This window comes from Triturus cristatus, chromosome 7 (assembly GCF_964204655.1).
Source record: "Triturus cristatus chromosome 7, aTriCri1.1, whole genome shotgun sequence".
Lineage (NCBI taxonomy): Eukaryota > Metazoa > Chordata > Amphibia > Caudata > Salamandridae > Triturus > Triturus cristatus.
The window spans coordinates 762,565,607-762,588,847 of NC_140590.1; the positions used below are offsets into that span (position 1 = coordinate 762,565,607).

At 46.1% G+C, this 23,241-nt stretch overlaps 1 protein-coding gene across 3 annotated transcripts in view; it reads left to right on the forward strand.

Annotated features, from left to right (window-relative positions):
• Positions 1-23,241, forward strand: part of TMC6 (transmembrane channel like 6) — a 340,145-nt gene that overhangs the window by 261,140 nt on the left and 55,764 nt on the right. For all 3 annotated transcript variants that reach the window (XM_085617505.1, XM_085617502.1, XM_085617503.1), the window contains exons 10-13: positions 10,913-11,057; positions 14,138-14,293; positions 15,218-15,390; positions 16,018-16,099. In XM_085617505.1, coding sequence (XP_085473631.1) covers positions 10,913-11,057; positions 14,138-14,293; positions 15,218-15,390; positions 16,018-16,099 — 556 coding nt within the window. The remainder of the gene's footprint in view (positions 1-10,912; positions 11,058-14,137; positions 14,294-15,217; positions 15,391-16,017; positions 16,100-23,241) is intronic.

Consider the following 23,241-nt stretch of genomic DNA (forward strand, 5'->3'; position numbering starts at 1 on the left):
TGTTTACTTTAACATGGTGTTGCTAAAACAGGTGCTTGGCATAGAGCTTTCTTTAAGCTTTCAAAAGCTTGTGTATGTTCCTGAGTCCAAGGGAGAACAGTCGATGTGGCTGCCTCCTGTGTTGTCAACTGAATGAGTGGTTTTGCTAGAAATGCATACTGAGGGATCCACTGTCTACAATATGAAGTGAGGCCTATGAAAGCCCGCACCTCCTTTTGTGTCTTGGGTATTGGCATGTTAGCTATTAACTGAATGCGGTCTGGTGTAAGCTGCCTTCCCTCCTTGGACAGCGAGTGACCAAGGTAAATAACTCGCTGGACACAGAATTGCAGCTTAGAAGGGGACACCTTGTGCCCCTTTTCGGCTAGAAATTGTAAAACTGTCAGTGATGCTTTTTCACATTCAGGTTCGCTTCGGGTGGTGATCAGCAGATCATCGACATATTGAAGCAAGGCAGTGTTAACTGGCATGTGGATACTGTCGAGTTCTCGTTTCAGTGCTTGGCTATAGATGCTGGGGCTTTCTGTAAATCCTTGAGGTGCGTGTGAGAATTTGAAGCTACGTCCATTTAAACTAAATCCGAACAAATATTGGCTTTCCGGATCTATTGGGACGCTGAAAAAGGCATTCTTGAGATCAATTACAGTAAAAAATGTTGCTTCGGAATCAATAGCTGTCAGTAATGATGAGATATCGGGGACCACAGGGAATTGTGGCACAATACACTTATTTAATTCGCGCAGATCAATAACCAATCGATATACTGGCGGGGCCTTCGGATCTGTTCGTTTGAGAATCGGAATTATCGGTGAATTGCATACATTGGAGTCTGTTTCTATAACCACTCCTTGGGCAATGAGTTCGTCAATGATTTGCAGTAAAGCCACTACAGCATCTGGTGGTAACTTGTATTGTCGCATTCGTGGTAGTACCACTCCTGCCTTTAGTGTGACTCGATATGGTGTAATATTCATACAACCAACATCAGTAGGGCCTTGTGCCCATAGATGTGTAGGTAAAGTCTGCAATCGGGGATCCATGTCTCTAGACACATAATGACCTTTAAAATCACGTAAAAACAATCTTACTCCTTCCGGAGAACAACATATTATAGCTCCTAGAGCCTTCAGTGTTTTTATTCCTAACAGGTTTTCTGGACATGATTTAGTAAGCAATAAATCTGTAGTTCGGGTCAAAGGTCCTATCGTAAGTGGAAGAGGTTGTGACACTTCATTAACAATAGGTTTTCCTGAAAAACCAAGGGAAATATTCTGTGAGCCTGAGAGGGGTGCCCCTGGAACTTCACTACGTTTTATGGTTGTTCGACTTGCCCCTGTATCGAGTAAAAATTTCCTGTCTTGGCCTAATAATTCACTATGTACATAAGGTCCTTCTTGATCTACAGGGATCTCGATAAGGGGTAAGTCAACTTCCCTCTCTAGGCTGGTTCATGCATATCGTTGATAATCAGGATAGTCATACTGTGCGGTCTGGTACAGTTGTCGTGTCGTGGTTTGCGTGGCAGCAACAGGCAGCGCTGGTGTAGCCGGCACAAACTGTATAGTCTGTTGTGGAGCTGGCATGGACTGTGCATGCTGCAAGGCTCCTTGTTCATTCTGATCCTGTCTAAGTGGCCGTGGTCTTTCTTTTGTAATGCCCGTGGCGATATTACGCTTCAGGACTGGACAATCGTGTACATGATGACCTAGTTGTTTACAATAGTTGCATGTCCCTTTTACAGGTCCTGCTGAATCGCCAGAATGTGTTGTACCCTTTTTATGTCCTTCAACTGGAACTGTCTGGGAGACTAGCATTTTCATTTTCGTGTCTTTCATGCGTCTTTGTTCATGATCTTGTTCCTCTCTAATTCTATTGTGATGATACTGTAACATTTGTAACATTTGTGATGGAGTGTTACCTTGCCAGGTACTCTCGAATTTTAATACTCTGTTCTTCACTTGGGGCAAGGAATTTTCAACTAATTTTGTCACAAACAGATGTGGGTATGATTCGCTACTTGCTTTTATACCACTATTTATACCAAAACATTTTTCAAATCGTGCATAGAAATCACTAGTGTCTTCATCTTGCTTTTGTTTACAGGCTGAAATTGCACCCCAGTCTTCCTTTTTCGTGGTTAATAAACGTGGCAGTACCTGTACTAGTAGACCTGGTAGTGCTTTAGTTTTGTCCCCAAGCCCCGAACCTGGACCTCGGGCCTTTTCTTCTGCTTCTAATGCTGTCCAATCTATCTTTTGGTCTCCTACCTCCCACTCTTTTTCCTTGAGTTTTTCATAAATGCCAGCAGGCATCAATACCTTTAATATTGTCATAATGTCGGGATAGGTATACTCTCCCATGAGTAACATGTCTTTAATTTCTCGGTGGAAACCCGCTGGGTCTTTGTCATGACTGGGTACCACTTTCTTCATTTCCAACAATTCTATTTTCGATATGGGCGTATATACATATACACGTTTAAACTCATTGTCCTCGCCCTTTATTGGGTGCACTTCTCGTAAGGGATTCTGTCTGTCCATGTAATACGTGGTTCTTTCCTTGATGGGCAGTGAGACATGTTCTGGGCATATAAAAAGAATGTACTGCTTTCTTGATTCTAGTATTTCTTTAATTAGCTTAGTACCTGAACCTCTCCATCTATTCGTGAGTAATTCGGTCAATATATCAGGTAAGGGACCAGGATCTGAATGTTGGCTTTTATATAGTATAAGAAGTTGTTGAATCATATAAATCCCAGCTAAACGCTGTTCCTCTGGGGTGAGATTCAAAAATGTGTGTGCTACTGTATCATCACTATACTTCCCGGGACTGTCAACCCAATGGACAGCTGACCTGGCTAATTCTTGTTCATCCATAGAATCGAGAAAATGATAACCCCTTCGTTCTCGGAGTAATTTATCTGCTGCCTGGAATGAATGCTCGTTAGACCTTATATTTATTATTGGTGTTTGAAAATTCCTGTTATTTTCTAGACATATCGGACGTATCGGATCATTAAGACATCTAGTACTATTACAAGATCTTCCTCTACCTACATAGGCTATAGTTTCTGACTGTCCTGTGGGCAGTCCTGATGCTTCTTCCTCGCTTTGTTCGAACTGGTCTACCGCTAATCTTTCTTCGTGTAGGCGTTCTATTTCTTTACGGATCTTTCGGCACATGGCTATTATACAGTTTTGCTTATCATGTCTCCCTTCTGATATATTCTGGCTCCATCTGGTAAGAATCTGCATTGCTTCCGGGTCTACCTCCGGTCGGTCTTGATTTCTGATCACACAATTTATGAGGAAACGCAACAGTTCCCCCTGTATTTCCACTTTCTGGTATTCCATAGCTCTGTTAATACATTCAGAATCTCGCCCGGTTTGGACAAAATGGTATATATTATCTAGATGTGCAGTCATTCCTGGTAATTTCCCTAAATACACTGCGGCTCGTCTGATACGTAATGATGCTAGGGTCATTTCGTCCTCTTTTCCGGGCACAGGGTCATATCTACAATCTATAAGAAGTTCCTTAAGCGTACGGGCATTTATGAGTTTGGGGGTACGTGAATGTGCTGACTCTTGAAAAGTAAGTTTATTTATTCTAGGTGGCGTAGAAAAGATATTGGTAGCACCTCCGGTAGCCCCGTCTGGGGTATCGGGTGTGAAAGGATTCGTTGAACGTGATACAGCAACTATAGGCGTGGATACAGCTATAGAAGTAGCTGTAGGAACAGATGCAGAAACAGATGTGCTTGCCGGAACTTGTGTCAGAACTTGTTGCTGTAGGGATACGGGTACTGGATCTTGGCGTTGAACCTCCCTGGCAGGCGGTCTATGTGGGGCGGGATTAGCATACTCGGGAGCTGCGTCATCTAAATATGAGGAAAGAAAAACATCTTCTGCGGTTCTAGGATGCCCCTTAGGATGTACCTTTATTGGAAATAATGGGGTTGGCAAGTCTTTTGGTATCCCTGGAGTAGCCTTAGGTAATCCTTCGGCCAGAAGGGGATACATACCATTCATAAGGGCATTTCTTTGTCTGTCTACTTGTTCTGATTTCACTCGTGCACCTTCTTCAATTAATAGATTTTCTCGGACTTCATTGGAATTCTCTTTACTCTTCTCTTCCTGTCTACGTGCTTTTTCTGTACGTCTATATGATTCTTTACGCCATAATTCAATGGCGTCTTTCTGTGATTGTCTAGCTTTCTTTTTCCATAATTCTTCCTCTACTTTCACGATGCACTCTGCATCCCAGGTCCCCGCTACGGGCCACCTCTGACTTTCTGGTAATTCCTTAGTGTAGTCTACCCATAAATCAAGAAATAATATAGCGTCTAAGCCGTGTTTATGATACATGAAGTACCCTGGAGTGTCCCTAGGAGGAATAGGAACAGCTTCTTCGAGTACCCCTTTTCTAGTTGTGATCTGTCTTAATTTCGAAAAGAGCGGCATATTGAGAGCTGATCTGATACTTGATCTTGAACAAACTTAATACAGTAATCACAATAATGAACAGTCATTCATACCACAATATGCAGAACGTACTAAAAACATTTAACATTTAACTGAGCAACAATAATGATGACGATCTAAAGAAAACTTAATCACTAAACATAATACTCGACTTGAACTGAATTATTCTGAATTTATATACTTGATATACTAGATATACTGCTAAACAGTACAGATACACTGCTGAAACAGTGCAGACCGAGTTTGTGTACCCAAACCCGTCTGGACCGGCACAACTTATGTGCACGCCAGAACGCCTCCCCAGTAATGGTACTCACCGGGTAGCTCGGAAACGGAAGGCCTCAGAAACTGGACTGAACTTGAACCGGACTGGACTCGACTCGAACGCTTCGGACACTGGACTCGACTTGGGACTTCGGAAACTGGTGGGCCTCTGTATACCTCGGATCTTGCTCTCCCAGCTAGGCTCTGGTCGGGATACTTTGCACTTCTCACCGCCTCGTCTGGGTGTTGATCGCAGCCTCAGTCGCCCCCGCTTGACCGGAGGGAGATACAGGAAATCCTGCTGGTACGCGTTATTGTCCGTCCAGCTGTGGCAGGAGACCGGGCCTGCAACGCACCGCCGGCGCGTGAGATGAGAAAGTGTCCCTGTTCGGGCGCCATTCATGTGGTAAATAATTTAATTACCGGGACTTAATTTGATACAGAAACATAATAAAAATAGCTCAGTAAATAAGAGGCAGAATCCGTGGTATTAGAGGTTCTAAATGGGCTTTATTCCAATGGTCGATTATAATCGGTTGCTCCAGGTTCCATCACCACGAAGGTTCAGGAAGTGAAGTACATACGTTATTGACAATCAATTACTTTTATACAATAGGCATTACAGTGAGGCCAATACAAGAGGCGTAACAATTGATAGTGGTGATAATATATTCATATGTAGCAAAAATAGGCGTAACTGGGAGTGATGAAAGAACGTCATCAGATGTGATGTCATAAGAGGGTGGTTACATGAAAGAATTTCGCAATGTCAGCAGAAATACTTGGCAGATATGCGCGTGCAGCAGTATGACGTGTGATTGACGTGCAACTAGGGGGTGAAGGGGACTTGACATTTAGCTCTACATGTGGCGACAGAAGTCTGGAGGGTCAAGTCAACCTAATCCCAAATCATATCTAACATCCTATGTTTAAAGAACTATGTTATCCAAAAGAGAGGTCTTTTAGAGTAGAATCTTATTCTATACTGACTATACTGACTGTTAGTGCGTGTACAAGCGTCTAAGTGTCTACACTAGATGCGAGGGCGGAATCTTCCATAGTAACAGGGCTATGAATTACTTGTATGAAGACAGAGAAGTCGGGCCTTTGCTTGGTAGCTGGAAGAATGTTTACTTAAGCTACTAGACAGGAATGCATTGGGCAGGGAGCGGAGCAGATAATTTTCGAAGGTGAAATACAGTTCTTGGCAAGCAGCAAGCTGATGTCAGGCTTCGTGAGCCGCGCAGAGAATGAGACAAAGTTCATGGTCACAGATGCAGGCTCGGACTGGAGCTTTCAGAGGCAGAAGGCAGAAAAAAGGCTTGATGTCAGAATCAGGGCCTACTTGCCTGGACTGTAAAATGGCATAAGTGAACCATATAAAGGCGGTGGCCTTTCGTACTTAGGAATGGAATATCCGGCCCATTCATGGCGGATCAACAGAGGACATGTTAACGGTGGACGCACATGTATTTGCGTCTTCATAACTGGAACTGGAGGGAACATACATGTACTTGTAACATGCACATAGAACCGTTGGGGTCCAAGATAGGGGACATAACTGACCAGAAAAATCCATATTTCCACACATTGCTAAATAGCAAACACGTTTTGCGTATTTCTTTTAGATCAGAAGCGCTGGTTGTGCAGTCCTGGCCGTTCCAGCAACTTCCGGTCTGGCTTCCTGCGCGTTCGTAGGTGGGTACCGAAGACAAATGGTTCCATGTCCAATTATAACGGAGCAACTGAAATCTTCACGGGTTTCTCTTTTTACCGCTGAAAGATGAGTTCGCATGTTAGCGATGAAGCAGACAGTTCGCATTTTGACATTGATGTGTTCTTCCAGAAACAAATCATTGAACGTGTGCTGTCAGACTTCACTAACAAACAGAATTGCAGTACGTGCAGCTGCAGTGTACATTACTCTTATAAGCTATTAAGTGAAGCAAAGGAGACAGCAGAGTATCCCTTATCTGAAACAGAATAGGGGAAGCTCTGACAGATGTGGTGCACGCCTTGCACATTCACATGCAGCACGTGCAGACAAGGCAGCTTCTGTACACGTTTTAGATTCTTAAGAAGAAACGCTTTTTGCATGGTACGGGCTGCAGAAAGGAATAAACAGACAGGGTTTCCGGTCATATTCAAGTCAAGTATTTTGCGAGCCCAGTTGCCCTCTGCTGCACTACTTCAGTACTTCGCAGCGTGACTCGCCGCTCACCTGAAGGTCTAGTTTTTAGGTCTCGCCTGACCCAGCGCTTGGGCGCTGGTCTGGCGAGACCTTAAGTGAGGGCTTCAAAAAATGCTACCGCCGGCTACAGCTTGCAGTGCATGTGCGCTGGCGCGCGCAAGCTGTGACCGGCGGTAGCATTTTTCCCCCCAGCTTTTTAGGGGAAACAGCCTTTACCCCAAAGCATTTTCTACGCATTACATTTACAACGGTACACTTACCTCGTAAACGTCTTCACAACGTGTAATGCTTCAACGACCATCTTTACCACGCAAGCAACGTCATCACGGAACAACGTCTTCCTAATCCAAAAAAATGCGTCAGACCGTTTTCAGTGTCGGCGGAGACCTGCGAAAAAGGCAAAAAAATAAAAAAAGGGGGATTGGGGGGGTCTCCCCCCCCCCCCCCCCCCCCCCAAAAAGAAAAAGCGGGGTAAAGGTAGAATAGAGGTAAAGGCAAAGCGTAGAAAAAACATTCCGTTGTAACGCATGCGTGGTAAAGGCATGCGTTGCAACGGAATGCGTAGTAACGACATATATTCGCTTTTAGCCAGCTTGCTAGAATGCGCAACATCATCGCGATCACTTTCGCTTTCACAGCGATCGCGATGACTTTCGTGGCCAATGCTTGTTTCCCTCTAACTGCGTACAACCCTTCTCTTCTCCACACCTCTTTTATTCTCTCCCATCTCATTTCTAGCACGTTTTCCGTCCCCACCGCCACAAATTCATCTACTCTCCCCCCCCCTCCCCCGACCTGGCACCTTATGTCAGGACAGTCTGGATACTTCACAGCTCATCTGGCCTCGCTACCCCCCCCCCCCCCTCAACTTCCTCATCTCTTTCTTGCCCCCTCTCCAGCCTCCCTCTCCTCTAGCCTCAATTACCTCCCTGCCCTCCACATCTCTTTCTTGCCTCCCTCCTCTCCAGCCTCCCTCCCCTCTGGCCTCGCCCCCTCACCATCTCTTTCTTGCCCCTCTCTTATCCAGTCTCCCTTCCCTCTGGCCGCGCTGCCCCCCCACCCTCCTCATCTCTTTCTTGCCCCCTCTCCAGCCTCTGGCCTCGCTTCCCCCCGCCCTCCTTATCTATTTCTTGCCCCTCTCTTCTCCAGCCTCCCTCTCCTCTAGTCTCATTCCACTCCCATCTCTTTTTAGTTTCTTTCTTCCACCTACATCCTCACCCTTATCTCAGCCACTCCCCCCCTCTTCTCTCCACCTTCCATCCTTTTCTCCTGGTCCTTCTCTCCCACTCTTTATTCTCTCACCTCCCCATCTCATCCTGCCCCCTCCCCATGCTTCTCCATTTCTATTTTCTTTTCTCTCCTTCCACAGCTTCTGCTCTTTCTGTACTTGCCCCTCCTGATCCTGCCTCATCTTATCACCTTTTAGGTCTCCACCCTCCATCTTCCTCTTTTTCCATCGATGTTCACTCGTCTCCCCCCGCCCTTCTATCATCTTTAGATCCCATTTCATCTCCTCTAGTATGCCCACACTCTCCTTCCCCCTATCTAGTCCCCTCCTAAATCCGACACCTTCCTACTGCTGTCCTCACTTCACTTCACCTTCACTTTCTCTTCTCTCACATTCAATCCCCACTGAACCTCCCATTCTCTTTATCTCTCTCTTTGCCTTCCTGGCACACTTCTCACTAATTTTACATCCCCTTTCCTCTTCTTTCCTCCTTCCATTCTCCTTCCCTACCTCTGCCCTCCCCAATCCCCCCAACCATAACCACACACACACAACCACAACCACACACACACAATAACACAAACACACACCCACACACACACCACCACACACAACCACAACTACACACACAACCACAACACACAACCACACACACAACCACAACACACAACCACAATCACACACACACACACAGAACCACACACAGCCACAAAACCACAAACAAACACAACCACTCACACAAAACCACAAACAACCACAACCATACACACACAACCACACACAACCATACACACACACAACCACCCACACAACCACACACACACACACCCAACCACACACACACAACCACACACACAATAACACAACCACACACACACAACCACCCACACACACACACAACACACACGCAACCACAAACAGTTTTTTTTGGCTGTCAGCATAAATACGCTGTCACCAAACACGATAAACACCTCGGGAAAGTTTGGGAAGTCACCCCCAACTTTGAAACCACTTGCTGTGATCGGGGCTGGAGAGGCTGTTTAGCAATCTGCTTAGAACATTGTGTTTCATTTACGGCATTAAACATAAAGGAGCACTGGCAACGCTGATAAAATGGATTTCATTTTGAGTAGTGACTAAAACTTTAAAAAAAATCCTGCAGTACTGAAACCAGCATTTGCAATGCAATAGGTCTTGCATTTGCAAAAGTTTCAGCTATTGTCATTGTTCATGACAATGCCTTTTTTATCTATTTTATAAAACAAACACATAAATAAATGGCATCATTTACAATGCCAATAGCTAGTGTTGCATTATTATTAGCAATGCCAACTGCTCACACTTTTATAATGCGAGACCTATTGCATTGCAAATGGTTGTTTTTCCTTCAACTGTGCTGAGACAACACATAACATTTCAGACCCGTTTTACAATATGAGGAGATTCTTTAACTTTCCCTTGAAATGTTTTAAGATTACAGGTTACAATAATCATAAACCTCCCGGACAATTTGGGGAAAGATGGACTTTCCCCAAATATTGTAGGACTGCGGTTAGCAACTCAGCGGTCACAGCATCTGCAAAGGGAACACCCCACGAACAAAAATAATGGTATCTTCTCGACTCCCTACCCTTGCATCCTCAGGAACTGTAGCGCCTAGCAGGTCTCCTTCTTGAGTGTCATGCTGACCAGTCCTCTGCATTTCTTTTTAACCTCGGATAATGTATCTGCTTCATCTCTTACAAAACAGATGCTACTAGTAGCTCCCGTATTCAGTGGGCCATGCTCGGCTTGGAGTCGTTTTCATGTCTTTTAATAGTTTTTAAACGGACTATGATGCAGCGCTGTATTTCCCACAATGTGTTGGTGTTTAAAGTATGCTTATTTTGTTGTCTGTGTTACCTCACTGACACTTGTCCCGTCTACACTCTGCCTTCTTGCTGATCCTGCTGCAGGCACTCACTCATCTACTCTCTGTTCATCACTCACACAGTGATCCATCAATGCACCTCTTGCTTCTCCGGCCTAGTGTTCACTGACTAGTATTTGTATACTGCTACAGCCAGATCCTATGCATTTAATGTTTGAACTAACTACTTACAAGCGTCGTATAAAATCTCACTGCTTCCACTTGCCCAGTCACTCACTTGCCTGCTTTACGCAAACTGCAAGCCCTCAGCATTTATTTTGCAGATTTATATAGCGCAAACTCGACCCAAAGGTATTGGAGCACTTTACATGAGCACCAGTTACATTACACAACAACACATTTCATTTTTGTAGGCATGGGGATAGTATGTGATTTGCCAAGAAGCTGATGCCGAGACTTGAACATGGTTCCCTAGCTCCAAAGTCTGCAGCTCTGGCCAGTACGCCACATCCCTTCCCAGAAGAATGGCATTCCAGGCTATTCCCAGTTCCTTCCTAGCACCTTCCTAGACAATGTTGTAATGTAGCCTTATATAGCCCCCAGTTGTTAAAGGCCCTAAACCTAAAGATGGAGAATGAGGGAGAGGGCCTTTAACTACCAGTATTGCCAGAGACAGAAGGTCTATAAGGCTATTAGAACATTCCATAAGGGTAGAATGTTCGGAATAAAAAAGGGAGAAACATAAAGTCAGACATTGGAATGCTGGAGCAGAAGGCTTATACCAGCCAATATTAGCCCTGAGCCTGTCTTCAATGGAGTTTCTACATTCTACTGTTCTAATTTGGGTTAATGCACTGTATTGTTTTCATTTGCAGCATGTCCCGATCGTTTGGGGAGAGTTATCGCTTGGGTGGCACTTCAGCAGACCATGCACTCAAAGTATTCTGCTCTTGGGACTACAAGGTGATCAAGAAGCCTTGTGTGCATGTGCAGCAAGAAAACATCCGCATCCATTTGAAGGTGAGGAGCCTAGATGCTAGTCCCTCACTGACATTAGGGTCAACCATACGCCTTGGTGACTGGCTGAAATGAGACCACGGTGACCAAGTTATTAACATGGCAAATGGGAGAAGGGGCCAATGTGTGAGTGACTCCAAAAATGAAGGGAGCAGGACTCCCACTGATGACATCATCCCCAGGTCTTTCATTGATGACATCACTAGATAACCCAATAACTCTCAAGTTGATTTGGTGATGTTGTTACTGCCCTCAAGTCGTTTGTTCCTGGAAGGGCTCCTGGGATGGATGGAGTTCCTGCTGATATTTTCTTGTGTAACAGCGAGTCATGGGGTAACTATATCTTAATCTTAGCCAACTTGATTGCTAGAGGCGCCCCGGTTGCCACTTCCTGGAAAGGAGCAGAAATCATTCCAGTGTTTAAGAAGGGGGACAAGTCTCTCCCTGTAAACTATCGCCCAATCAGCCTGATCGATACCACACAAAAGATCTTAGGTAGGCTGATTTTGAACAAAGTGTTGGATTGGGCCCTAGACAATGCAATCCTTTCCCACCTACAAGCTGGTTTCAGAGCAAGAATAAGCACCATTGACCAGGTGCTGCATTTTGCTATGCTCTATTGGAAGGTGGTTTACCTGGGGGGAGGCAGCTTATATGCTGCCTTTATTGATCTTAGGGCAGCCTTTGACCTAGTCCCTCGGACAACCCTATGGGCTGTCTTAGACAAGTTGGGGATGCCAGCTGTTCTAGTTTCTCTAATTGCTAGACTCCATGTAGACAATTTTGCGCAGATTAGATGGGGTGGTGTTGGCCAAGTGACCAGGCAGTTCCCTATTCAGAAGGGGGTCAGGCAGGGCTGCGTCCTTGCGCCAACCTTATTTTCTTTGTATAATAATGATGTGGCAAAATTATTAATAGATGCGAATGTGGATGCCCCCTCTTTGGCAGGTGCGAAAATTCCTATTTTAATGTTCGCCGACGACTGTCTTATTATTTCTAAAACCCCGAGTGGCCTACAGAGGTCCCTAGGTTTGTTCGAGGAGTTCTGTCTAGCCCGTGGGCTCAAAATTAATGTATTAAAGTCCAAATTTATGTCTTTTAACCAGCCAAAATCTTTTAAATGTAAGATATTTATGAATAATTTGATACTGGACCAGGTCCAAGATTTCACTTATCTAGGCATTTGCATTCAGCATGATTTGGGCTGGAAAAAGCAGGTAGACCTGGCATCTCTTAAACACTCCCAACTCTCTGGTGCGTTAAGCAAAGAAAATGCTAAATCTTTGACTAAACCCATTGATCCTGCACTTCGGGTGTATGACGCCAAAGTGGTTGGCGCTGCACTTTACGGAGTTGAGCTCTGGGGATTTGAAAATGTACATAAATTATCTTCCTCTAAAAATAATTTCCTTCGAAATTTAACTAAACTACCTCAGAGTACTCCCCTTTGCCCCCTGTTTTATGACCTTGGTATGAGACCAATAGCATTAATTGCCTTATTTCGCCCCATTCTATACTGGCGGCGCCTATGGGTCACCCCCGAACTTAGGCTCTTTGCTCTTGGTCTCATGGATATTATTAAATTGGATACTTTTCGCAAGGTCAAGTGGCTTCGTAGGATCTACGAGTCGCTTCAGGATCTGGGCTTAAAAAACCTGTGGGAGGATCCTCTAAACGCTTGCTTCCCGACTAAACAAGTACTGAAGGCTTTGTACTGGGAAATGGTAGCTTCCCGAGTTTTCAGATCTACAGCACCGCTTTCACTATCTGGCATTTTTTTGGACTTTAAGGACACTATTTCCTTGGCACCTTTTTGGGACGATATTACCAATCCCTTGGACAGGAAGCTTTATTTTCAATTCAGAGTTGGTAGTCTCCCAGTAAGAGAGTTTTCATCTAGATGGTCCACAGCTAATGTGCTTAATTGCCCTGGCTGTACTGCACCTATCGAATCTGTCAACCACTTCCTGTTCCAATGTCCATCCTATGTAATTCCCCGCCAGACCTGGCTAAAACCAATGTGCCGGACCTTGGGTACCAGAAATGCCAAGGTGGCAGTACGTATTTTACGTTCTGCTGAAATTCCACTTGTTTATATTTCTGTTGCAAAGTTTCTTGTAAGGGCATGGGTGATTAGGAGTAAATTGTTGTCTTGGTAAGTTTTCCTTCCCTTGAATTGCTAAATTATTCTGTAAATATCCTTATTTATTGTTTTAAATTATTTTTAAAATGTTTTGTGCATTTTGTATATATATAAAATTTGTATGCTTTTATGACAATCGTCGAATAAAGCTTTCTTGACTTGACTTGATTTGGTGTCGACAGGCTTTGGGTGAGTTAGAGAGCAGCATGGCAGGAAGGAGTGAGCTGGAGCGTCTGGGTTTGTTTTTGTTTTGGGTGGTGTTCATTATTTCTGTGCACCATAGTAATCTGATGCCTCCAGGCTTTCTGGGCATAGTTTCCTTCCTGGCGCTCGCGTGCTACGAGTTCTGCTACCCCTGCTCCCTCGCCTCTGCCTGATCACTCACTTGTAGGATTAGTACATGAACCGACAGTGCCCAGCAAGGGCATCTTTCGAATCAGGCTGTGCTGAGTGTCTTGCATTGAGGACACGGAAGCTGCAGGCTCCCCTCTTCTGACACACTTTGCGGTCCACTCTGCTTCTCCAGGCATGCTTACTCTTAGAACCTAAGTACATCCATCGCTTCCCTCCCTAGATGTCACTGTGTGGCTCAGAGGGGCACCCACCTGGAAAGATACAGTATCGCTTGTGGATCTGGGGCCCCGGTGGCTCCTAGACCGTCCTTGCTGAAAAGAGTGTGGATTGTCCCCTTTGCTGTGCACATAACTGCCTAAGTTCTATGACAGGCCCTGTCCTGTAGTCAAGAGCTCTCGACGTGTTTGAAATCGCTTCCTCTTCTGGTCAAAGAGGGTGATGGATTTTGTGAAGAGCTTTTCTCCTGTGGGTCAGAGAGGGCAGTGTAGCACTTGTGTGGTTTTGTCTGTTCTGTGTGGTTGGATATTCAGCTTGCAGGAGGTAACATCAGGATGCAGGCTAATGCTGTACATTTTATCCACTGTAGGAACTGCTGTGTGATCGATGGCTGGATTCTCAGCAGATGGGACCCCAGCAGAAGCTACAAAAAATGGGCATCCATCTCCTCGTGTGGACACTGTGCATCGGCAGTGTCTTAGGCAGCGCAATCGCTGTCTTTTACCTCTCGGAGTACCTTCACAAGGTTTGATTCTGGCTGAGATGCTGTTGAGCTCCATTGGTCCTTGGCCCCTGGCTGCTGTTGGTGCTGGGCCCCTGGCTGGTATTGGGTACTTGGGCTCTGGTGTCATTGGAGCCCTGGGCTTTATCATCTCTTTGGAGAGAGGGTTTTTCTTCTGGACTATTTTGAATGCTGTTAGATAGTGATAGAAGAAAGGGACATGTATCTGTAGCAACAAATGGATCCTGATTTACCGTTGCTTGATCTAAGTGAGTGTCCAGACCAGCCAACACTGATACTGAACAATATTACAGTGTGCAAGATGAGATCAGTGCTGTCAGTGCAGCATCTGCATGACGCAATGTAAGTACGGCTGTAGGTACAAAAATGGTTCATGAGAACCACAAGAGGAAAAAGAAGTAAATGTACTAACACGGGCTGTTTCCTAATCATAACGAACTGAGTCATTTCACAAGCTAGAGTTAATCACTCCACTTTTAAACTAATTTTGGAACAATAACATTATTATTGTTCCAATTACTTTGTTCTCTGGTTGATTATTATACTGGCTCCCTGAGTTCCTACATTTTTAGAAAGCGCTATCCAGAGATGGGTCTGCTATTGTGTACAATGTTAACCCATGCCTTCCCAGTACTACGTATCTGAATAGCAGTAAAGCCCGCAAAACTAAGAAGGAGTAAATCCTAGTTAGTCTGTACTTGCTCACGCATTGCAGCAAGCTTATGGTGATTTTACAAAATCCTGCAATCACAACAAGACAGTCAACAAAACGAAAGTAAGCAGCTGAGGGAATGGAGTGAGTGCGGTTGGGGAGGGAGTAGCGCCTGCATGTGAAGGAGGGCCTGCCAAAGTCTGGGGAAGATTTTAAGTAGTAGGATACTGCATATGGAGAATGAGAAACTGACCCTGATGTCTTGTGCTCCACAGGATTACACTGTTCGCGAGAGGCGTAGCACTGCCCTGCAGCGGGAGGCGCTGTTCCTCCCCCTGCCACTCGCAGTCTGCTTCTTAAACCTGTTGCTGCCATATGTGTACAACCTGCTGGCCATGTGGGAGAAGCTGGAGTCACCTGGGCTAGAGGTCTACATCGCTATCTGCAGGTACCAGAAGGATTACACTGCATTAAGGGGGTGGACTGTGGCACGCGCAACACCTGTGAAGTCGTATCCTGGACAAGGAATGTATGCTGTTAAGCGGGGAGTATAATGAGCGGAGTTGTTTTACTGCATAGGAAGAGTATGGTGGCTAGCATACTAGAGAGGGGCTGGGATGCTGCACAGGAGGCAAGACTTTGCACAATTTGGTAGGTGGCACAGTGGGTGCAGTGAGTAATTTCACATTTTAGATTAGAACATTGCACCTTGTGCAGGGATAGGGGTCTGTCCTACAAAAACAGGCAGTGTATAGGGCGGATTAAGTAAAATCATGCCTGGGTGTTATTGTGCGCAAGCGAGGATATCCTATATGATAGTGGTATCCTCAGGTAGGTTGGGAACGTCCAGTACAAGTTGGCTGGTGTATGTGTGAGAGATGGGCACTGTTGAATAGCTACGAGTAGAATTATGCGCAAGCGAGAGTAAGGTATGCCCACTGTGTTAGAAAAAGGAGGTGGTTTATCCTACTCAAAGACGAGTGGACCAAGCTTCTATTCAACCCCTCCATAGGTCCCTCTCTGCACACACATTCCTTTCTTTCTGGAGTCACTGGCAGCTTGTTCTCTGTTTCAGAAACTTGCTCCTGAAGATGGTCATTCTGGGTGTGCTCTGTTATCACTGGCTGGGCCGAAAGGTCGTCTATTTGGAGAACCAGGTAAGTGCCATGTCTCTTACTCGTTTATTGAAGGTGCCTGCGCACTCTCGCTGGACAAAAATAAATGTTATCAAATAACGTCCTGAAATTAAGCAGATGTGGTAGAGTGAATTATCGTCATAAGGGGTGGGACACTGACCATCCCAGCCTCTCTTGGTACCTAGTGGGCTGCACTGGAGAAATTGGGCTCCACCGCTAGAACTGCATAGAGTGTTTTTGGCTGGTCGTGAGTGATATGAAAATCACCTGATATAATCGTCAGTTTTGTTAATATATAATGCACATACTTGAATGTACAGTAAAGGCCCAGTCAAATGCCTTTTTGTGCTTTTCTGGGCTTGTCCACTAAAGAGTTGCTTATGATGTTTTTCTGGTTCGTAGCGCTGAGACAGACTCATGTTCTTAACTGTGACACTACCTGAGCCCCTGTACCCAGAGGTCTGGCTGTTTGTCGTCAAAGCAGAGTCATGACTTCAGTTTTGTTTTTATTTTTAAGTCAAGGATTAACAGCAAAAGCAGACCACTTAAAAAAAGTGTTGAGTCGTGAGATACAGCACAACACAGCACTACAATTTCACAGAAATCAAGGGTTTTCGTGACAGAATATTTTCTAAAAACAAATACATCTTTAATCACCAATAAAAAAAGATTACATTACGTGTACATTCCCCTAACAAAAGACACGCCCTACCCAATTATGTTTGGAGTCAAAAAGTGTAAATGTGAGGCAATCATTTTATTTTTTGACTTGTAGTTATAGAGCATTAGGAGCACCAGAGAGTTGTATAAAAACAGTCATCTAAAATATTTCTGAAAATAAAATGCTCCAACACACAGCGTCTCTAAAACATCCGGAAAACAACATGTAATAGTTTTACAACTGGTGAGTTTATTTGAAGGGTACAGCAGCAAATCTCCCTGTTGGTGCCAGCCCAGGCACCAAGCCCCAACTGAAATTGTATAGAATCCACAGTTCCCCAAATCCCAACAACCCAAATGGAGTCATGGGGATCTTCAAATCTTAAAGGTTCCATCAAAGATGAAGTATAAACACAATAGTTCCATCAGCAATTGTGACCCCTTTGTGCTGCATCAGGGGTTTTCAGTACAGCCGTTGCCTAATCTTTCCACTGGCCCAGCAGGTCTCCCAGCCTTTTCGTTGTCGAGGTCACAGCTCACAGAGACATCCCTAGAGCATCAGGGACAATGGGCAGCTCAGTCACCCGCTTCTCCTGCTGCCACAGCCTCAAAACCTCTTTAGTGTCTTTTACGAAATATGGGCACCCTATTGGAGGCAGGATCTACCATTTCCCCCAGGAGTAGCCAGCAATCACTTCAAACAAGTGGGCCCTCCAAATTGTTCATTGCGGCTACGCCCTCCTATTTCTTTCCACCCTTTTGCATCTTCACAAGCACCGTCAGGGCTGCTCACTTTGAATCACCTGTTCATCTTACAGCAGGATATGCAGGTCCTTTTGGCCAGAGGGGCCGAAGAGAGGGCCCCAGCATCAGAAGTAGGAGCCGAGTGTTACTCCCAACACTTTCTTGTGCCGGAGTTCTTCTTCATATTTTAGATTTCCGCCTTCCTGGCAAAGGACAAATTCAAAATGCCCACGCTAGCCTAGGTCCGGTCTACCATGAACCCCGGAGACTGGATGGTAGCATTGAGCCTGCAGGATGCTGATTTCTACATTCCCGTCCTGCATGTCCAGATGTCTATCTGTGGTTCACAGTGGGCCAGTAGCGTTTTCAGTGAAATAAAACTGCCTGTCAGATCCCATTTCGAAGGTCAGGGGTGACATCGATGACTGGCTGTTGAACGCGTACTCTTCACAGGCAGTTGTCAACCTCCACCAATGTGCTAAAGTCCCGCCTGACTCCTTCACAGATGCTGCCATTAATTGGAGCGATACTTGATATGGCACAGAGTCATGCCTTTCCCTTGGAACAGAGTGTCCAGGGCATTCAGGCTATGGCCCGATGTTTCAACTTCTGTCCTGGATCTCAGTGCAAATGATGCTGAAGTTGCTGGGATTGCTAGCCTCCAGCATCCTGCTGGTGAAGCATGCCAGATGGCACATGTGGGCTCTGCAGTGGGATCTAAAGTCTGAGCCGACACAGCACCAGGGGTATCTGTCAGACTGTTTCCAGATTTTGGAGGAGAATTCAGACTCCCTGCAGTGGTGAAGCTGGACCAATTTTCGGCCAGTGGGAGACCCTGGTCCTTCCTACTCCCAGATATGACCGAGGTGAAGGATGCATCACTTCTGGGTTTGGGTGGCTGAATGGTAGAGGTGGCGACTAGAGGACTCTGTTTTCCGGCGGAGACCCAGCCCCACAACAATCTGTTGGAGTTAAGGGCAATTCCCTTAGCATTGAGGCTTTCCTGCAGTAGCTGCTGGTGTGCGGGCGTAGTGGCAGGGCTTGGGGGAGGAGTCGAGGGGGGACAACGGATGACAAAGAAAACAGGAAAAAAGGTAAAAAAGAAATTGCCTGCTGCCCACTGCTCTTCTGCTCGGAGACCAAGCTGCAGCACAGGCTCCTAGACTCCCATGCGGCTAATCCTGAAGCTGCTCTCAGCCTGTGCTTGCTGTCTCCAACCTGGCAATGCAGCTTGGGTTGGCGACAGCTCTGTGCGCATGTCTGTTTGGCTGTCCTGATAGCAGTGCTCACCACCCCCTGTCGTGACTGCCCCCACTATGGCCCCACCTCCTAGACTCGGCCCAGCCCTTAGAACTTGAAAAATGAAATAATAAACCTCTTTTTTATCATTTTATTTTTGAAGCTTTGAGGTTGGCAGGAGGAGCGACGCTCCTCTGCCATAGCGGGGGAACCGCCACTGCCTTCCTGCCCATCATCAGAGAAGGCCGGTACTGGTGCTCACAGACATCACCATAATGTAGTACTGCTACAAGCAAGGCGGTGTCGTAGATCCTGTGCCAGAAGGTCCTCTTCTGCTGGGAGTGGCTGGACCACCTAGGAATTTTTCTGGTGGTTAACCACCTGGCATTGTCTCTAAACACCAGGGTGTACAAACTCAGGCACTGAAGCCTAGCGGACCACGAATGGCAGTTCCAACTGGAAGTAGTGCAGGGCATCTTCCACGAATGGGGAGAACCCTGGCTCAATCTTCTCACCACTAGCGAGGAATCACAATTTCAGCATTTTTGCATGCTGGAGTTCTCAAGAAAGCTCTGCCTTGGAGATGCATTCTGCCTAGAGTGGAGTTCGGGGCATCCTGTATGCTTTCCCTCTGCTTCCTGTCATGCTCCTGTTCTTTTTCAGAAATTGGAACAACAGGGCCAAAGTCGGCATAATGAAACCTGAATTGGGCAAAGCGAGTATGGTATCCGGAACTCCTGGGCATGAGCATCTGTTCCTCCGATCAAGCTGCAGGTTAGGGAGGATTTTCTGTTGCAGTAATAGGGCAAAGTATTGCACCCAGGCTTGTGCAATCTGCATGTCTGGTTGTCAAGCTTGATGGCGACAGTTGACTGTATTTTACTTTCCTCTTGAGGTTGTTTTCGTCAAGCAGCATCCCTCTACAAAATTCATATACGCCAGCCAGTCATTGGGACACATTTGTGGCTTGGTGCAGCAACCATCACATTGATCCACTTCAAGCCAAATTGTCGGCAGTATTGTTTGTTTTGTCCCTGGCCCAGCAAGGACTTGCTCTGGGAACCGTAAAAGGTTACTTGTTGAATCTTTCTGCTTTTTTGCGGTTGCCGATCAGACTTCTTTTTTTAAATCACCTGAGTTGATGAGATTCCTGAAAGATTTCCGCCAAAACCTTTTGTGATGCCACAGTGGGACGTGAATTTTGTCCTTGCCTTTTTGATGTGCATCTCTTTAACAATCACTAATTCACAGCGGCAACGGGATGATAAGGTCCCCACTCACCGCACTTATATATGTTAATCCCACATAGTAACCCCATAGAATAAAAAAATCGTTCAGGTATACTATGATGGTTTTTAAATTCACTCACTCCTTTTTAGGTCTCGCTGGCGTTGCAGCGCGAAGCACTGCCGCCAACTAGAACTATTGTTGCCGTGATGCCTCTCAAGGGAGACAGACCGGGGCACGCGCAGCGATCGGGGTCTGTGGACGCGCTTGCGCAGACGCACACGCACACACACAGACACGCGCGCATACACCCTGCCGCTGCCGACACCCCTCACCGCATCCGCGGCTTTTTTTCTTGGCGCCTACCCACGATGCCTCGAAGGCAGAGAGGGTCTTAGTTAAACGAATTCCTACGGTGCGTCGCTGTACTTTAAAGTGTTTATTAAATCTCTGCACATAGCTGTAATTCGCTGCTTCGGCTGTATTTTAATGTCAAGAGGAGTTTAAAAATGTGTCATTGAGAAGGCTACAATAAAAAAATAGAAATGGCAACAATATGCGTGGCCTGAGGCACATGTACTAAGCATAAAGTCAGCAGGGAGCGCTGAAATCTAATCCGATACCGTCCTTTACCGGATCGCCCACACTGACAGGGGAAAAAAATGCTCTCTACATAGAGCCAACCTTCCTGCACATCAAACATTGCAAACTAATCAAGAACAATATGGAACTGCTAGCAGCTAAAATAAACATCGTACCGTTTCAGGAGTCGCAAGAACCAATCTAAAGACACCACACTTTCTCCGCCCCGATAGAATACGTGACCACTTTTTTGATTGGTTACGAGTGCTAGCGTAAACGGCTGTGCCTCTCCTTCGATATAGGCAATTTTGCATGCGCACTGACAGACTGGCGTACAGCATGCATAGAATCACCCATTGTTACGTTCGTTACCTTGGTGATTGCGTACCGGAAGAAGATGCCTAGGGGCAGGTACAGTATATTTTCTCTCCCCAGTCACTCGCTCCATTGCACGTTATTGTCGCATATTCGTTCTGATTTTTATTTTTTGTTAAATATCCAGTCCTTATTAGATCCCAGATGTTGGCATGCATATTGGTGTAACTGGAGTCCCTCGAACCTGCGTGTGCTCGCAAATCTCAAGTGATATTTGTAAGAATGTGCTTAAGAGTTGAAAATTGTAGGAGGGGTACACAATGACCATAAGAGGAACAGCACACCAATACCTAATTACCGTTTTTGAGTTCCCTCAGCGGACCCTGTCTCTGCCCGTTTTTATTCGGTCTCGCTGATGCCTCTCAAGGGAGACAGACTGGGGCACGCGCAGGGCGATTGGAGGTTGTGAACGCGCTTGTGAAGACGCGCTAGCATCAAATGTATAAGATCTGCACGTGTACGGCTGGCGCCTGGCGCCGCGTTAATTAGCCCCATGTGTGCTTCTTTAATTAACAAACACACGAGAAATGCATGCTCGCTTTAGCTATGGGCTGTTGCAATATACCTCCTCTCTACTTGTGTTTGTTGTTTTACTTACTTATGGTTGCTGCGTCCTGTTTGTTTGATCCACAAATTAAAAAATTTGCCAAATGCATACAAGAGTTTATGCACACGTTTTTTATTGCGCACGCGAGCACCAAGCGCGGCGCGCTTTACATGTACAGCATGCCTCACCCCACTTACCGGCTCTTGTGGGGACTCTGCGCTGCTCCTCGGCTGGTCTCCGTCTTCAGCCGTTCACTGCAGCAACATGCGGTGCTCCCTCTTGCTCACAGGAGCCCCGTCTGAAATCCTGCTTTGGCAGCACCATGCGGCATTCACGAACGCTGGGTGGGCTCCCGCCGGACTTTCTCTACTGTCTACCTCCCTGGGCCACACGAGCCGCGCAGCACTTATTTAAGTAAGTACGGTGAAGTCCGCAGGCGCTGCCACTGGGCACGAGCCGCAGACGACGCCGATGTGCACGCTCACGGTGTGCATACAACGCGCGCATGGTGTTCTTTCACTTTCCCTTGTTTGACAATAGCGATAGCGATGCAATCGCTGTCAGTGCCGCTTGTTTAGATTATCTCTTTGTCACACAATACACGTTGTGAGTACACCCTGTCATCTTTGCATGCTTCCGTGATAACAGTAAATTGCCATGCATGTATTTCTGCGTTTATTTACAACGTTACTTTTGTCAGGTAGTCTAGGCCGTGAATATCAGCGAATTCCCAAATATTTGCTTGTTGGTTAACAGTCAGATGCCCTTTAGCGAATAACATTGGCTACACATAGTAACAGAGGAAAATGACTGAATTGCACTGCACAGGTCACTCCTGTGCAGTGAGATAATACAGTGCATCAGGGCGGTTAACGTGTGTGCAGTACTTCTGTGTACAGACTTGCATGAGGTGCTGAAGTACCGAGAGCTGTAGCTCACCCCTCCTGACCCCAGAACTGCACAGTAGAGAAGCCTGTGCCCTGGACAGTGGGTAGCGTTAATGTCCGGTCCGTGAGTGAGTCAGGAGATAATTTGGCGCTGGACGGGCGGGCCGGCCCGGAGCATACATTAAGCTGAAACTACTGCCCTTGTGTCACGTGGTATTGTTAGCGCGCACTGGGTACAGCAGACATCTGAGACCCTGGTGATATGACCCCTGAGGCACTGATGATGCAGCATACCTTTCAGTTGCCGTTCTGCCGCCACCCGGTCTCGAGACAGCAGGTCAGTATATGGGATAATTATTTGTGTCTGTTTATGGGCCTGTCGGTCTAGGTGGGTGTGCTAGGTTAAACTGATGTTTTTTTCCGCTAAAAAATAATTCCTGCAGCAAGCTTAATTGGAGAGTGTGACATATGCAAAAATGTCTTCTTCAGCGCTGTGGTGCGGTTTTCACAGCAAGTCTATACTAGCTGATGCAGCCGAGTTACTTACTGTTTTAATCGAGATGAACAATGGAGCCTCAACTGTTTTATATAATGGTCATCTTAGAAAGCGGTTTTGAGGAGTTTTGCATTAGTTTCAAGTAATTTTTAACCCTTCTCACTGCTCAATAGTTTGAAGTTTCTTCTTAATTTAGCTTTTTCGATGTCACTCTCAGTTTCACTCATTTGCAGTTAAATGCCACTCAGAAGTGGGGGGGGGGTGGCCAACCGGGCAGCGAGATGGCCGCTCTGTGAGTGAGCTCCGCCGGCTGCACCAATTAATCCTTGCATAATCCTGCTCCAGACACACACGGCGCCCTGCACCACACGCTGGCTGGCGGCGGAAACCCCGGAGCCTCACTGGT